General features: G+C 40.6%; 1 protein-coding gene across 26 annotated transcripts in view; it reads left to right on the top strand.

The window, feature by feature from the left end:
• The window catches only part of Limch1 (LIM and calponin homology domains 1), a 321,805-nt gene that overhangs the window by 293,118 nt on the left and 11,748 nt on the right, over positions 1-16,939 (top strand). For 19 of the 26 annotated variants that reach the window (XM_074042364.1, XM_074042352.1, XM_074042363.1 and 16 more), the window contains 7 exons: positions 2,687-2,727; positions 5,920-6,000; positions 8,707-8,799; positions 10,509-10,613; positions 11,638-11,765; positions 13,255-13,340; positions 14,721-14,844. In XM_074042364.1, coding sequence (XP_073898465.1) covers positions 2,687-2,727; positions 5,920-6,000; positions 8,707-8,799; positions 10,509-10,613; positions 11,638-11,765; positions 13,255-13,340; positions 14,721-14,844 — 658 coding nt within the window. Of the gene's footprint in view, positions 1-1,934; positions 2,010-2,686; positions 2,728-5,919; positions 6,001-8,706; positions 8,800-10,508; positions 10,614-11,637; positions 11,766-13,254; positions 13,341-14,720; positions 14,845-16,939 lie in introns of all 26 variants that reach the window. The other 7 variants (XM_074042351.1, XM_074042367.1, XM_074042355.1 and 4 more) reach the window with 2 other exon arrangements.

The following is a 16,939-nucleotide window of genomic DNA, read 5'->3' as shown; positions in this document are numbered from 1 at the left end:
GTTTAGGATTTTAATTCTGCCCTGTTTTTAGCATTTTGCAGTAGTGTAAATAAGGACTGTAGAGTGGGATTAGATATTTAAGCTATATTAATTAGTTTTGTTGCCTTAGGTATTTATACATTTCCTGTTATAATAAGCAAGGCATTTTGATTCAGAGAAATGTGTTATTGAATTGAGGGACTTTACTGAATGCTTTAACCCAAGTTGAATGATTTTAACAAATTAGTAGTAATTGAGAATTTCAAAATGCATTCTTCAAGATAGCATTATGTTTGGAGCACATCTGCTCTGTGCTATTGCCTGGTTCAGGGAAGTGATTCTTATAGCTGCAGGCTAGGAAAACAGAAACCTGGGTTCAAATTCTTCCTCTCTCATTCTCAGTGGTGTGCCCTTACCCACCAATTTCTACCTGATGTCTACACAGCACTTGGAAAGTAGAAATAGTCGTCGTATATAACTTTTAGGAGTGTTGGAAGCATGACATGAGAGCGCGTTAAAAAGTGTTTTGTTTGGTACTTGGCCCAGAATAGACATTCTACACTCCCATGAGTGTAGAATAGTAGCAGCAGGAGTAGAAGTAGAACAAAATGCTAGGCAGAGATAAACTCTTTGTGAATGCTTTCCTCATAAGAAGAGCACTTACATTACAGAAACATGACTTAGGCAGTAGTTCTCAAACATGAGAAGTCCAGCCTCTGGGTTTAGGGCCCAGCCCCATGGTGTCTGATTCTGTAAGTCCGGGCAGGGGCCAGAGTATTTGCACTTCTAACAAGTTCCCAGGTGATGCAAATGTGACAGACCCAGGGACCACATCCTAAAAGCCACTGACTTGAAGAATTTATTTATTTAAGCAGTGCCTTAAAGACATTGTTAACAAATCTGAAAATAACAGTGTTTGCTTGTTTGGAGTTTATGCAGTTCCTATCTTTCTGGAAGCAAGAGAGCCCTAATAATTGTAACTTTAAAAGACATGATTTGTCTTTAACTGGGTTGTGAAGGGGAGGCAAGAAATGAATGCCCAGATCTAAAAAGTCAGTACACATTTAAATGACTGGTCTGAAATCCAACATCAAGTCCAAAGGACCCATGGAGTCAGAATCAGGGATCCTGAAGCCACAACTTAATAATATACTCTCTCCACCAGAAAGTGATGTCTTCCCCCATTTCTTTAAAGTCATCTGTTTATAGACCACTCATACAGGTCATGAAAGGTCTACCTGTCAACCCTAATAATGGTCACAGGTTACTCCTAAACACAAAACACACACACACACACACACACATCAATGTAGTCTTTATACACTCTGAGGACAGTCATAAAATGCACTGGAAGGTGACAAATTTCCTACTTTCAACTCTTGAAACAGTATGAACATATCTCAAAATTGTGTTTCAGTGAAATGTGTGCACACTATAAAAACTGTAGTCTTTATTTGCTCTGAAATGATGGGTTAGCACTGCATAGAGTTTGAGATGCAGACATCTGCCAGGAGTTCTGTGTGTTTGATGCACCACATACAGACATAGGCACGTCCCTTTCTATACATAACAAGTCTGCCAGTGACTTTCACACATCACCTTGAGAAAGTGTAATGTGTACAAAATCAAAATTAAACCACCCATCTCTGCAGTTTGCTCTTTTACAGCACATTGCATATCATTCTGAGATTGCACCTTTGAACAAAATCCCCATTAAGTGTGAACTTTCATCTAATACCCAGGCAGACAGCAGGTGCAAAAACTCTTTTGGTTCTATTGACTTCTGTCCAGGTCTTCAGGTTTTGTGTGTGTTTGAGTATGACATTTTGTATGTTAGGTCACTGAGTCTCAATTTTGGGGGGACCACAACCAAACCGTCTTTGATACATGGTTCTGTTCAGTTCTCACCCCGGTCTCACTGTTCTCTGTTTATTCTGTTCTGCCATCTGATCTAGAGTCGCCTGGCACTGCCAGCATTCCGCTGAGAGTTCAGAACTCTTGGCGACGTTCCCAGTTTTTCTCCCAGTCAGGTAAACTGTACACAGGTAGCTGCATTTCTCTTGTGCAAAAATCCATGTTGGGGCAATCAATGATGTCTGGCATTTCTCTTCATTTCTGACTTTAGTTTTAAAAAATTGTTTCTGCACACAGTTAGCAAAGAACCAGCTCTTTGATATTGTACCAGTTCCAGTGGGGGAAAATTCGTAGAATTTTGTGTTGATTTTGAGATTCCAAAGAAGCAATACTATTCACCTCTTTGTCCACTGCTCTTCCCCCTTTTAAGCAAAGATCAGAAGCATTTACCAGAAACTGGCAATGGTCTCTTGTTAACTGTGTCACTTCTTTCTGTCCTGGATGATATCTGGCCTCTCTGTGTGATACTTCTCCACGTCAGACATGAGGGAACTCTTCAGTCCAGCCAGAAGGCAAGGTTCATTAAGAACCAGCACGCATAGGAATAGTCGTTGCTTCCTAGTCTCTGGTGCTAAGTGATGTGGTCAGTTACACTGCACTGGTCATTTCTTTTGGTGATGGGTACAACTTGCTTCCAGGTTCTGCTTTATTATGATTTTCTAATGCTCTTGATTGACCCAAAAAGTGGTTTGAAACTGACAGAGGAACTGCACCCCACTGAGAGGATCAAAAAGAAGGACAGTTAGAAGATACTCACAGTGATATCCTTTTTCCTTTCTTTTATTCTGTTTAGCGGATTCTCCGAGCAGTGAAAAGTCACCTGTAACTACACCAGTAAGTAACTCATTTCAAGGAATAAGAGCATACATTTAGTGTGCCTTTAATTTATAATGTATTTGATTTTCTTAAAGAGTATTCAACCAAAAAGGGGATCCAAATAATTGAGTTTAAAAGAATAATTGAATGCTACCAGCCAAATTATAGAGAGAGAGATTATCATTAGATGAAGATGTTCTCATGCCTGGATACAAAATGATATGTCAGGAAAGTAAAACCTAAAAGAAGCACTTAAAATGAACAATAGATAATTTTTGTAGACATTCAAGCTCATTTTTTAAAAAATAAGAACAATGCTCCAGCATAGTGTATTGTTGGCAGTCAGGACCCAGCCTGGACTTCCCTGGAAGATCCACATTGTCTGTGTCATTCCCTTTCTCACAATCATATCTTGAATTATATTACTTGTAAATGTTTTCTATTTCCTGTTCCAATGAAATGAGAAGGCATTTGCTGGTTGAAATACCAAGACACGTGATGCAATGGGAGTTTCTTGTTGCTGAATTTTATCTGAACTGGCATTTCCAGTGCCCGGCCCACCATCCTCACTCACCTTCAGCAAATTATCCTCGCTTACCCTTAGCAAATAATTGACAAAAGAAGACATGAGATCACCATTTTCTTTGTACCATGCTGGTGTCTTCCCCTTTATAGTCCTCCTCAAATGCTCATTGCTTTTCTGCCTTGGTTTTTAATGCATATTCTTTGTTTCTGTGTTCAGTCCCCCAACCCCATACTTCCTCTTCCTGTCTGCCCACTCCTTACATGACTTGTTCTTGAGACTGCTACTTAGACTAATCTGAGAACTAGAGTTACTAATTATTTTATTTCCTTCTATTGAACTTTTCCTCACTGGTCTCCCTATGGCTTTATTAACCCCTTTCTCTCAAAAGACAAAAAAGGACCATGCTCTGAGAGAGCTTCTGAAAATATCAACTGCCTCCAAGTCCTAGCAGAATGTGTGGGGCCAAGGTCCAACGCCATTAAATTCCAGTAGAGTTTCCATCTACGATCCACATTTGGATGGCATCCAAGCAAATTTGGGAAAATTAAGTTCATGTGCAGTTGATTACTTTCCCTCTACCTAACTTGCCATAGCCTGTAGTATTCAAATGTGCAGTGTGAATCCCATGACTTGGAAATGAGAAGTATATTTTTCTATCTTCTTGGTCCATGTTTCTTTACTCTTCTGTGAACATCACGATCAGCCCAACCATTTTCAAAAACCATAGCAAGAGTACAAAATGAGACCCACACTTCATCTATCTAAAGTGATAAATATTTATGAAGTTATAAATCTATCATTGCCTATGGTCTCTGGCTGGACACCCTTCCCACTGCACCTGAGTGATGGTACAGATCTGTTAGGTGCAGGTCAGGGTAGAAGGTGGCCCAACCCAAGTGTCCTGGGCAGTAAGTGGACCTTTCAAAACCTTGGATAGGAGTGACCCTAGCCAGCTTTGCAGCCAGCCAGTACAAGTAGATTTCTGCCTATCTACCCAGTCCTGCCTAGCCTCTCCCATGCCTTTCTAACTCTCCCACCTTCATTTCCCTTTTGCTACTCAAGCTTCCCAAGCAGGCCAGGCATGGTACACTTGTCTGTAATCCCAGCTACTTGGGAGGTGGAGATCTGAAGACATATGGTTCATAGCCAGCCTGGGAAAAACATTCTCAAGAGTCCATCCCAATCAATAAAAAGCTGGGTATGGTGGCACACGCTATGTGGGAAGCATAAATAGGAGAATTACAGTTCAAGCCAGCCTGGGCATAAATCAAGAACCTATCCCAAAAATAACTAAAGCAGAAAAGGCTGGAGGCATGGCTCAAGTGGTAGATCACCTGCCTAGACAGTGCAAGTTCCTGAGTTCAAAACCCCAGGACCTCCAAAAAATTCCCAGGCAGTTTTACTTGCCTCCCAAGCTATCCCATTGAACAGAGGAAGGAGTGCAGTGTTTGGTGAGCTTGGTCTGCCTAGGCATCTACCCTGGTGACTGGGTGTCTGACTTGAAATGTGGCCGTCCTTCCTTGGCTGATCTTTCAGAAGCAGGCTGTGATTTCTCTTCCCTCTTGTACCTCTGCCATGCTGTGGCTTTTGTGTACACATCCTTCTCCTATTACAGTCAACCCTTGGAACCTTCAGGGGACTGCTTCCAAGACTCCCTCAGATACCAGAATCCTCTGCTACTCAAGTATCTTATATAAAATGCCCTGGTATTTGCATAGAACCCCTCACATCTACTTATCTCTAGTGTACTTACAATACCTAATACAATGTAAATCATATGTAAACACTTGTTATACCACTGTTGATGAAATAGTGACAAGAAGTAAAAGTCAGCATGTTTAGTACAGATCAAAAAGATTTTTTGGTGGGACTGGGATTTGAACTCAGGACTTCACACTTGCGACTTCACATTTGTATACAGGCTCTCTACTCCTTGAGACACTTCAGATGTCTTTTGACTATATTATTGTTCACTCAGTTGGTTCCTAAACCTGCTGAAACCTTCTATTACCTTTTTTTTTTTTAAGTTTTGGTGCTTGAGTGTTTGTTACACTGGGCCCAGGGTAGGGGTTTCCTTTGTCTGAGTGAGCATTAGTTAGTTAAATAACCCACTTTAGGTAAAGCTGATGTAAAAAAGCAATAGCGGTGTAACAAATTAGTTTTATAGTGCAATGGACACTACTTCTTACAAAATGCATTTCTGGGAGTCTTTGCTCCCATTTCCTGTGTGGGGAACAGGAAATGTTTCTCTCTCTTCTTCCTGCCCCTGCCTTTGTCTATACTTTGTCCTGTTATACTAAAATAAAGTCTTGCTAAAACTTTCCAAAAAATGCTTTTCTGCTGAAATATCTGGTCTGGTTGACTTGGGTCTGGGACCAACATGCAAAGTAAGCATCTTATGCTCAAGAGGGTAAAGGTATCTAAGATTCCACTTCTAGGAGAAAAAAGCCTGGGCCTGTGACCAGTTAGTTCATGGTTCCATTAGCTCCCAAAAGGCTCACAGAATCATCTCAGCATCTCGGAACCAAGGAGGGACTATGTTTCAAAAATGGTTTCTGCCACCAAAGAGGGCACTTAACTAAGTGAAGGCTTCTGTGGCTGTGCTGCTTAAGTGCCAGGCTGGATTGTCCGTGAGGGTGTGGCTCCATTCTGATCATGGTTTTGTTTTGTTTTTCTCTGAGCAGTTTAAGTTCTGGGCATGGGACCCAGAAGAGGAGCGCAGGCGACAGGAAAAATGGCAGCAGGAACAGGAACGCCTGCTCCAGGTAGGACTGGATTTGGTGCTTTCCCTTCTTTTCTTTTAGACAATTCTCTTAATTTATGTTGCGTTGAATAGATCTGTTAGCACAAGAAACAGATGGACTCTACCAACTTCTCAGAAGTTGGTGTATCTGTCAATTCAGCAGAGTGTTCTAAATCTAATTCTTCCTGCCAGAGGGTACAGTGAGGACCAGAAGGAAAAGCCATTCACATTAATACTTAAAAAACCTCCAAGCAGTGATTAAGGATCAGTCTACCCATTCATCAGCCTCCTTGGTCACTAGCTTTCAGTTCAAGGAACAGTGAGAATGAATTATCCAAAAGCCATTTGATAGCACACAGGTAGAATAAAATTTGGCCTTAGTCTAGTTCTTCAAGTAGAAATGTCTGCTCCATCTTTGAGTAAAAGCTGCTGAATTATCAATTCTAGAAAAATTCTGGGAGGAAATTTATCATGTGTCATGCCTGTTTCATGGACTAACAGAACTTCCAAAAGCAACCTTGTAACCTTGGAAACTAACCTATGTGTGGAACATTTGAGATGTGGCAGGAGCCGAGGTTGGTGCTTGACATATTTTAGCTAATTTAATCCTCCTACAATCCTTCAAAGTAAGTCTGTTTAACCCCCATTTACAATTTCAGTCACTAAGTCTCTCAGAAGTTAATAACCCAAGGTCACACAGCTAAGAAGTGTTGGGCTGGACTCAAATCCAAATCTACCTTACTTTAAAACCCCAATTCTTCTTACTACACTCCCAAAGAACCAAAGTTACCAAAACTTGTGGAGGAGAAAAATGTCAAACCTCATTAGTTTTAATGACTTTCTGCTCCTGTATTAGAAAGCGATGCTTAATGCAAGTTTATTTCACTTAATTCTTTGCTTTTGTTCTTATCTTTTTGGCCTAACTCTCAGGGGTAAAGAACTTGTTTTGATAGTAAACTGTAGTGTGGCATTAGCTTTGAAGTTAAGTTTGGCACCTTTGAAAACTGTACAGGGTTCAGCCTTCGACACCAAGATGTTAATAAGAACCTGATTTCCAGAGCTTTGGGGACTGTTAGGTTCATTGGGAACCCTGACCACCTGCTTTCATCTTAGAAATCAAGTGCTCACCACCCAGCTAAATGGTGGACAGTCAGGAGTCACAAATGTCACAGAGTAGAGAAGACAGGAAAGTGTGTGTCCCATCTTTGCACTCTGTAGGATGGTCATGCTTAAGGACACAGGCACTGGGTGATACACATGTGTCACTCTTGTCCTGCTCATTTGTTCTCTAGTGTGACATTGTGGGGTGTGGGCCAAGTGTTTGTGGGGGAAAAGTGTGTCGGAAGGGTGTCAGACAAGCTGTATCTTTTGCTTCGCTTCCTCTGTTCATCCCCTTGGTGAGAGAGGCCGACAATGAGAGCTCCTGAAGACTGTAAGCTGAAGAAGTGTGGCTCATTTTGCAGCTTTGCTTTTTTTCAGCCTTTGTGTAGTTTTAGGGTCTATTTCCTCTATTCTGAAAAGCCCCTGATGTCTTGCTCTAAAACTTTACAATGTTCAGTTTTGATGATAACTTTTATCATGGAGTTAAAGAGCCTGCCATTGATTGACCAACAGTGGTTTTGCTAGAATGTTAATAAGAATACCAGTCACCAGACATCCCAATGAAGTCCTTCCTTTTGCTCCTAAGAGAGTGACATAACAGATAATACCAAGGGGAAATCTCAGTGCCTTCCCCACACAGAAAATCATGCAGACTTGCCTCAGCCTCAAAGAGAGGGTCGACAATCACTAGCCTAAATAGTACAGTCTGTGTGCACACACCCATAATTCTTTTGTTTCTGTCATGTCGAGATGCCATTCCCAGGGCATCCAGGTGGCAGTTCTGTTTCAAGTGTTGATTTTAATCCGCACTTACTTCAGGGAGTTCAGTCACATTTTTTACACCATCTTTATTTAGAGTATCTTATTGTCCCCTAGAAATGGTGACTAGATTGCACTGTTTATGAACACAAAGATGGAAGGTGTGATTTGGAAGGAAGCCTTGTAATTGCTTTAAAAGCTGCTCTTAATTCAAAGTTACCATACACTGGATAGATTTCATTTCGGTATGATGGTGACAGACAGAGTAATTCAGCTATTCATCTGACCACTCTGGACCTTTCTTCATTGTCTATCTTGTAAACCTACAAGGTTCTATAGAATCTTTTATTAAACTCTCCTGAAGCAGTGTGGGTTTTTTTTTTTTTTTCAGTACTGGGGGCAAACCCAAGGCATTGAGCATGCTAGGCAAATGCTCTACCACTGAGCTACGTCCATGGCGAACAGTATACTTCCATTTAAGTGGCAAAACTCACCGTTGAAGGACCCAGTTAAAGCAAATTATTGGTTCAGCCTACCTAGGACAAAACCCTAGTTAAAGAAGATTGTTAAATCTTTCCATCTTTCCTCTTCCCACAAGCAAATTTCTACTTTTCTATCTAAAGAGTAATTCTAGAAAGCACAACAGCAGAAAATAGCCACTCTCCACTGGATTTTTATGTTTCTAAACATTGGGTAGCACAGGGCAGTATTCCCCAGTTTATGGTATGAATCAATCAGATTCCAAATGTTCCAACAGAAGATAATCTTGCAACATACTGCACATGGTAGTTTAGAGGAATAAAAAAAAAAAATCCCAGTGATGTATGCAGTAGTCAGTTCCAAACAATCTGTGGACACTCCATAACAGGAGCGATACCAGAAGGAGCAGGACAAGCTGAAGGAAGAGTGGGAAAAGGCCCAAAAGGAGGTGGAAGAGGAAGAACGCAGATACTATGAGGAGGTAGGAAATTCCCAAGAAGAAGTGTGACCTTGCCGTCCCAATTCCTCAAAGCCTGTCACCACCTCCTGTGTCTGTGGCATGTGTGCATGTGGCTAAGTCTGATTTTGTTCACTCACAGCAGAGCCCCACTGACCTCCTTAAGAGGTGCTGGTGGCTCACGCCTATAATCCTAGCTACTCAGGAGGCAGAGATCAGGAGGATCACGGTTCAAAACCAGCCCCAACAAACAGTTTGCAAGACTCTATCTCAAACAAAACCATCAGAAAAAAGGGCTGGTGAAGTGGCTCAAGTTGTTGGCCCTGAGTTCAAACCCCAGTACCACAAAAAAGCAAAAGGGTGTCATATTCTCTGCTATCTAAAAGACCACAGTGCCCCCAAAATATGGGCTGTTGTAGGGTGTATTGAGCCACGTTCAAAAATGCAATGTAATTACATCTGTTCTCCATAGTCTGATTCTTAGTCTGTTTTAAAGAGATGACAGGAAAGAATCAACTCATTTATTTGTGTGTGTGCTTTTTGTAGCAAGCACGTTTAGTAGTAATGAACTAATTGTGTAGGATAATTTTTGTTTCAAGGCTAAATGAATATATCCTTCTTACTGACTATATTTGCTATAAAGTACTAAAGAACTTTATAGAAGAGAATTTTGTTTTGTTTCTTCTTATGTTTTAAAATGAACAAATTAGACCACCTTAGAGAATTTGAAGGGGGCTCCATTTTGGGTATGTTATCTAAAATTTTTTAATGATCAATTTCATTGTAAATTTCACTTCAGCAATAATTTTTGTGCATAGTCTCATCCCCGGTAGCATTTCTTAACTAGGCTTCTTGACTCACGCTAATCCAAGCTTTGTTTTTCTAGATTTAATGCTAACTTCTAAACTACTTCCCATGAAGAATTTTGTTTGAATATTTTTTTAATTTATTGTTTTATTATTCATATGTGCATACAATGCTTGGGTCATTTCTCCCCCCTGCCTCCACCCCTTCCCTTACCACCCACCTCACCCCCCCTTTCTCCCCCCCCACCCCCTTGATACCCGGCAGAAACTATTTTGCCCTTATCTCTAATTTTGTTGAAGAGAGAGTATAAGCAATAATAGGAAGGAACAAGGGGTTTTGCTGGTTGAGATAAGGATAGCTATACAGGGAGTTGACTTGCATTGATTTCCTGTGCGTGGGTGTTACCTTCTAAGTTAATTATTCTTGATCTAACCTTTTCTCTAGTTCCTGGTCCCCTTCTCCTATTGGCCTCAGTTGCTTTAAAGTATCTGCTTTAGTTTCTCTGCTTTGAGGGCAACAAATGCTATCTAGTTTTTTAGGTGTCTTACCTATCCTCTCCCCTCCGTTGTGTGCTCTCGCTTTATCGTGTGATCAAAGTCCAATCCCCTTGTTGTGTTTGCCCTTGATCTAATGTTCGCACATGAGGGAGAACATACGATTTTTGGTCTTTTGGGCCAGGCTAACCTCACTCAGAATGATGTTCTCCAGTTCCATCCATTTACCTGTGAATGATAACATTTTGTTCTTCTTCCCTATGAAGAATTTTATATGATTTTTATGCTTTGGGGAAAAGATTTTTAATACCCTCCTTGTTTGCACATATTCAGGTGTATTATAATATTCTGAAGTTCCTTACTGAAATTTTTCTCTTGACAAATACGATTTTTAATTTTCCCACCTTTCATTGGTCCTGTCCATTCCTTTAGGAGCGTAAGATAATTGAAGACACTGTGGTTCCATTTACTGTTTCTTCAAGTTCTGCAGACCAGCTGTCTACATCCTCCTCTATCACAGAAGGAAGTGGGACAATGGTGAGATAATTGAGTCAAAGCAATTTGTAACAAAAATAAACCTAAACAGAAGGATAAACCCACAAGGCCAATTTTTCCTATCAAATATGATAGCTAAAATCCAGGAGTGACTGTTCCCCAAGAATCATGTCAGCTCCTACATGACCGTGCACTATTGTATTGTCACAGCCATGGCCAAACACTAGGTTCTTTTCCTGAAGAGCAGTAAAGTCCTCACACCGGCAGATCTACCCAGACAGACTGGAATGTCCTTCTCACTGCCTGGCTCCTGGATCACTTGTTCCTTCAACACACATTTATTCCTCTCAGCCATGCCATGTATTCCTTTGCTTTGTCTGATAGCAGCAGAGATGCCTGCAATATATTCCCAGCCAGCCTCCAGAAAAGTGGTTTCTAACCTCAAAGATACCATAAGAAATTCACATGTGCTTTCAAGGGCTAAAAAGAGCCTAGAAAGGCTGGTCTAGGTCACATGCCCCATGACGGTCACGGGGTGGTAGACGGAAGTCATACCAAGACCTGCATCATCCACAATCTGCATAAAATAAAATACCCCATGGATACTAGAAAGCCATTTGAACTGAAATAAATAGCCCTATGACTTTGTCTTATTTGAAGGGAGGTTTTTCTAACCAATTTTCTTTTATGATAATTTTTGAAAGAGCTTATGTATTTATTATACCTTATACATTCTAAATAGAAACCATCGGAACCAGTTAATTTGGATGGCTTCTTAAATTGTAGGAAATGTGACTGAAAAATGCTTCATGGGAGGAGGGAGTAGAAGGATGGATGGATATGATCAATGTATAATGTATGCATCACAGTGAATCCCATTAATTTGTGCAATTAGCACATGTTAATAATAACTTTTAAAGTTTGTGCTTTAAAAACAACAATAATAAATAATAATAATAATAACAATAATAAAGAAAAAATGCCTTAGGTGTCCCATGGCCAGAGGGAAATGTTGTACAATGTGTTTAAAAATTATATTCGATATTACTCTTATGCTTCCTCTTAGAATAAGATGGATTTGAGCAACTGTCATGAAGAAGAAAGAGAGAGAAGACAGAAGAAATCTTTCCAGGAGGATGACAGTGACATACTGTGCAAGACTAGGGAAAGTGGTCCCCTGGAGGAGAAGGGCAGGTAGGAGCCTGCAGCAGCCTGGCTGTGAGAATTCACAAAGCCTGGCTCTGCCCATTCATTCCCACAAAGAGGACCCATTACTAATGCAAATCATATTCAGCTTTGAAACGATCTTTCCAGGAATACATTACACATTGCTTGAACGTATTATGATAGCTCTGAAGTCAGCGTCCTTGTGTTCTTGACTATAAATAGCCTTATTTTGAAATAGGTGAAACCTTTTATTTAATACAGGGGAAACAGTATAGATCATCAGAGGACTTTGTTGTCAGTTCACATCCCCAAACCTAAGCATCAGTCACCTGAAATGATGAATGAGTCTGGAGGGAGCGAGGTCTGAAATGAGGTCCTGGGGTCCCACCTACTGTGGTTCCACTGTGAACCTGAATTTAACTGTTACTATCCCCTACAATGTGAGCACATTTACTCTGGGTGATAATATAAAGGTTAATCAACTAATTAATTGGCTGTGGGTAGTCACCTCACCCATATGCTCTAGTACATTCCATGGGAGATCAGAAAAGGAGCAAGAAACCCCTGGAGCACTCAGAGCAGCTCAGGCTGGAGCACGCTGGTATAGCCAGGGTAGGTTATGGCTTATTGATGAGCGGGCAGTGCTCTGCCAGTGAGTTCTCTATGAGCCAGATGTTTGCCTCTGGGGTCTGAGATTCCAGACTGGTATCAGCAAGTATGCCGTGCATCTGCACATGTGTAAGCATCCCTGAAGGACCCAAAGATGAAAGACTAAGTGTCAGTTCAAAGACCGGCCAGTGTAAAAGGCTGGCTGGAGCTGAGCAGTCCTGATGGAGTTTTGCTGTCAGAATTCTGAGCTTGTCAGTTAGAAGACTAGGTGAACTGTAAATTTTAGGAGCTAAGGGCCTGTGCCCAGAGACTATGCTGTGTTTTAATGAGAACATTTGCTTCTAATTAATTCTGTTTAAAGGAACTTTCTAGGTTTATGAAATGCAAACCACTAGTCAGGAAGATTGAGATGATGCACATTTTGTTTGCATTTTTGCTAGTTCTCCAGACAGGCATTTAATAGAATGCTTGCTATTCTCCAGAAAGTTTCCTTATAATTCCTTCAACTTTCTTTTCTTTGCATGCAGAAGCCACTGAAACCCCAGTGAATTACCATAGGCTGCAAATGTCCTACAAGTCCCAACTGATTTCTACAATAACTGCTGTCTTGTGACTATCTAGGCACTTTCTAGTTAGTTCTGCCATCCCTTGAAATGATAGACTGAAGAGCTTTGTAGACAGTAAGAACATCAGAAATGATCATTTCTTGAGCTTGTGAAATTAATGTATATCAAAATGTGTAGGATTTTATAATATTCTAAATCTAGTTTGAAATAAAAAAAAGGATAAGTAAACAGTTCCATTTCTTTTTTCAGATTGGAATTGGTACTTCCATGCCTTCAAAGATAGGGTCATGAGTTCAACCCAGTTGCTTTAATCTCTGTTCTGAAATATATTTTGTTAACAGCCTGACTCAAGGGCTCTCAGAGCAAGCTGAGAGCCCCATGTCAAAAGGAAGCTGTCGGGATCATCAGCTGGATACAGAGGCTCAAGGTAAGAGTGAAGAAGGGATTCCACCTTCTGTGGTTCCACAATATTTAAATTATAGTAAGACCCTCACATGGTCCAGACAGATCTGACCTCCATAAAGGTCCCGAATCATTACTGCTACTGAATATATAATGGATAAATCCCACCACCATGTGCCAAGACTCTGCTTGTCATTGGGGTCCCAGTGAGGCCTGAGAGGTATTGCACTTTAAAAAATATAACTTTATAGAAAATCTTGGACCTCCTTACACAGTCCATTTTGAGACTTCTTCAAATTTCCCAATTCCACAATTGGACATTATATCACCCCATAAAATGCTTATGAAGGAGTAGACTCTACAAAGCTGGGTAGAGATATCAGTATAGGATGGTCAGGAAGATCTCATCAACTCCACTCCTCATGCCTCCCTCATTCTCACCTGTGTCTCCCACACTCCAGGCTTACCACAATAAAATTCAAATGTATTGCTCACCAAAATGATCAAAGTCTACATGTCACAAATCTTCAGGATCATTCTAGATATCAGAGTTTCCCATGTCAGCTCCACAAAGGTCTCAAGGTCTCTACATCCTGGCCCCTCTTGGATTTTGAAGTTTGTGTTTGTGTGGGATTTAGCTTATTTGTTTAATTTTGTTTGTTTCTTTCATTTCGCCACTATCCACTCCAGAACTGTTGAGAGCATTTGCTACTGGCAGATAGTTCTTGACTTATTCTAGAGGTAGAAGGATTATATGAACAGGAGGGGTGAACTAGGAAGACAAAAGGCTGACCATGATGATGTGTTTATAGCCAAAGCAAATTTGACTGAGCAAATAAACACTTTAAATGGTGCAATGAATGAATTTGGCCTTGGATTTGGGGCATATTGCTTATCCATATATTTACCTGAAGTTGATAATCAGACATACTCATAGACTTGTGTATGTTTCCATACAGAAATATCCTACAAGCTGAGTGTGTTCAGGTGTCCTATGGATTTAAAACCACATCACAGTTGGGTCAGAGATCCATGGGTCAGAGACAGTGGTGTTTACTGTGATTTAGAAAATATGTTCCAAGTTATAATTGCATCTGCACAAGGATTTGAACTTGGGGCCTCATGCTTGCTAGGAAGGTGCTCCTACAGGTTAGCTTTGTAAAGTATTTTTATTATTACATTGGAAATCAGTGAGGCAAAAGAGCCTGGCTCCAGATTCCCTTTGCTTCCAGAACTAACTCACAGTGCAGTGACTACACTGGCTTCTCCAACCACTGTGTGCCCACAGCCCACACAAAATTTCTGTGAGACCTCAGCAAGCGTTAGCACTTTAAAGAAAGGTGACTTACAAGGCACAAAGGTGACTTTAGTGAGCACAAAGCTTATGTTCTTTCTTTGGCCTCAGACCCACCCCAGAATCAGCAGACATCAAACCCACCAACGCACATGTCCGAAGACGTAAAGCCAAAAACCCTCCCACTGGATAAAAGCATTAACCATCAGATGGAGTCTCCAAGTGAACGGCGGAAGTGAGTAACAAATCAGATGGATGTGCCATTCCTTTTAAAAAAGTATGTTGCACAACAAGGGGATTGGACTTTGAGCACATGATAAAAGCGAGAGCACACAAGGGAGGGGTGAGGATAGGTAAGACACCTAAAAAATTAGCTAGCATTTGTTGCCCTTAATGCAGAGAAACTAAAGCAGATACCTTAAAAGCAACTGAGGCCAATAGGGAAAGGGGACCAGGAACAAGAGAAAAGGTGAGATCAAAAAGAATTAATCTAGAAGGCAACACACACATACAGGAAATTAATGTGAGTCAACTCCCTGTATAGCTATCCTTATCTCAACCAGGAACACTTGTTCCTTCCTATTATTGCTTATACTCTCTCTTCAACAAAATTAGAGATAAGGGCAAAATAGTTTATGCTGGGTATTGAGGGGGTGGAGGGAAGAGGGAGGGGGCGGAGTGGGTGGTAAGGGAGGGGGTGGGGGCAGGGAGGAGAAATGACCCAAGCATTGTATGCACATATGAATAATAAAACAATAAAAAAAATTTAAATAAAGCCCTTAAACTAGAAAAAAAAAAGTATGTTGACTTAGAAGGGGAAAACATAAACAAGTGTGAGATGGCAACATGTAGCAGCATTTGTGCTCTGTTTCCATTTATTCTCCTTGAGTAACAAATATTCATGAATGTTTGAAGCAGGCTTCCTGGCAAGTAAATGCCCACTGTGACTTTATCGATTTATAAGAGGAGAGTTATATTCTTAACCCACAAACTAAATATTGGAAAGAATTTGCAAGTCTGTTGTATTCATCATTTGTTTGAGTTAAATTGTCTCAGAGAATGTGGACAAATACTGCTTCATGAAAAAATTGTTGTTCTCTATCCCAGGCTACATTTTAATTTTGTAAGAAGTGTTTTATTTTTACAATAATAGTAGTTCCTATCATTTTTGAAACATTTTTGTATAATAGGCACTGTATTTCCCATAAACCAACTCACTGAACCCCACCGCATAAAGAAGGTTTATAAGGCTATTTTCGTTTGGCAGATAAGGGAATGGGGTAAAGAGAAGTTAAAAACTTACCCAAAGTACTACACTGGTTAAGTGGTAGGGGATTCTCAGTGAACCCCCAGTTTTACAGCAAGATCATATTTAAGCCAGAGGTTCCGTGTAATCACAGTTTCAAAAATATAGCATTCATTATGCTTAAACCAATAATTCTCCCTAGAGCCAGACCACCTGGGTTCAAATGTAACTTACTTTTTCTCTGCCTCCCTCATTTATAAAATAGGAATAATAGTACCTGCCTCACCAGGTTCCGTGCCCTGCAAATAATAAGTAGTATATAATGTACGTGGTGATGATGATAACTTGGGTTACAAGGGAAAAATTCATTTTTAGCTCATTTTCTTCTTTGGTTTTCCTTTACCTCAGTGCAGTTTTTGGACCATGTCCCCCTTTTCTCTTAGGCCTGCTAGTTTCATTTCTAGATGTGTGTGATACCGGAATCAACAGAAGTTGGAATCTCTTAGGTGCTTTCATTGTTGTTGATTATTGCAGTGATTCTCAACCTTTAAAAAAAAAAAGTGGCACTTACACTGGAGCGGACTGCATGTGACATTTTAGAGAAGACAGCACTGCCTGAGGAGGGAGGTCACAGTGGCCAGGGGCTCTCAGAGTTAGACTAATAGTCATTAGAAGAAAGGGATTGGTGCTCTATTCACACCTGTGTTGGTATTTTTCTTTTCGTGTCATTTTCTGTGTTCTAGCACTTTCTTTACAAATGAAATTAACTTGTTGAAGCCAGAGTCCAGAATTGACAACTCAGTTGCAAACCAGACTCCCATGCTACCACAGTACCTGTACAACTATGCTGGGGACCATTCCAACTTTCACTGACCATGTCATAATGACTGTTAAATATTTTGAGCCAGTTGTGGTGGTTCAGGACTGTAATCCCAGCACTCAGGAGATGGAAACAGAAGAATCACAAGTGTAAAGCCAGCCTGGGCTACATAATATGACCCTGTCTCAAAAAGCCAGATGTGTGTGTGTGTGTGTGTGTATATATATATTAAAGATCTGCCCTGTATTTCTGGGCTTTCTCTAA

The sequence above is a fragment of the Castor canadensis genome, chromosome 9, assembly GCF_047511655.1.
Source record: "Castor canadensis chromosome 9, mCasCan1.hap1v2, whole genome shotgun sequence".
In the NCBI taxonomy this organism is placed as follows: Eukaryota; Metazoa; Chordata; class Mammalia; order Rodentia; family Castoridae; genus Castor; species Castor canadensis.
This window is presented reverse-complemented; position numbering and strand designations above follow the sequence as displayed.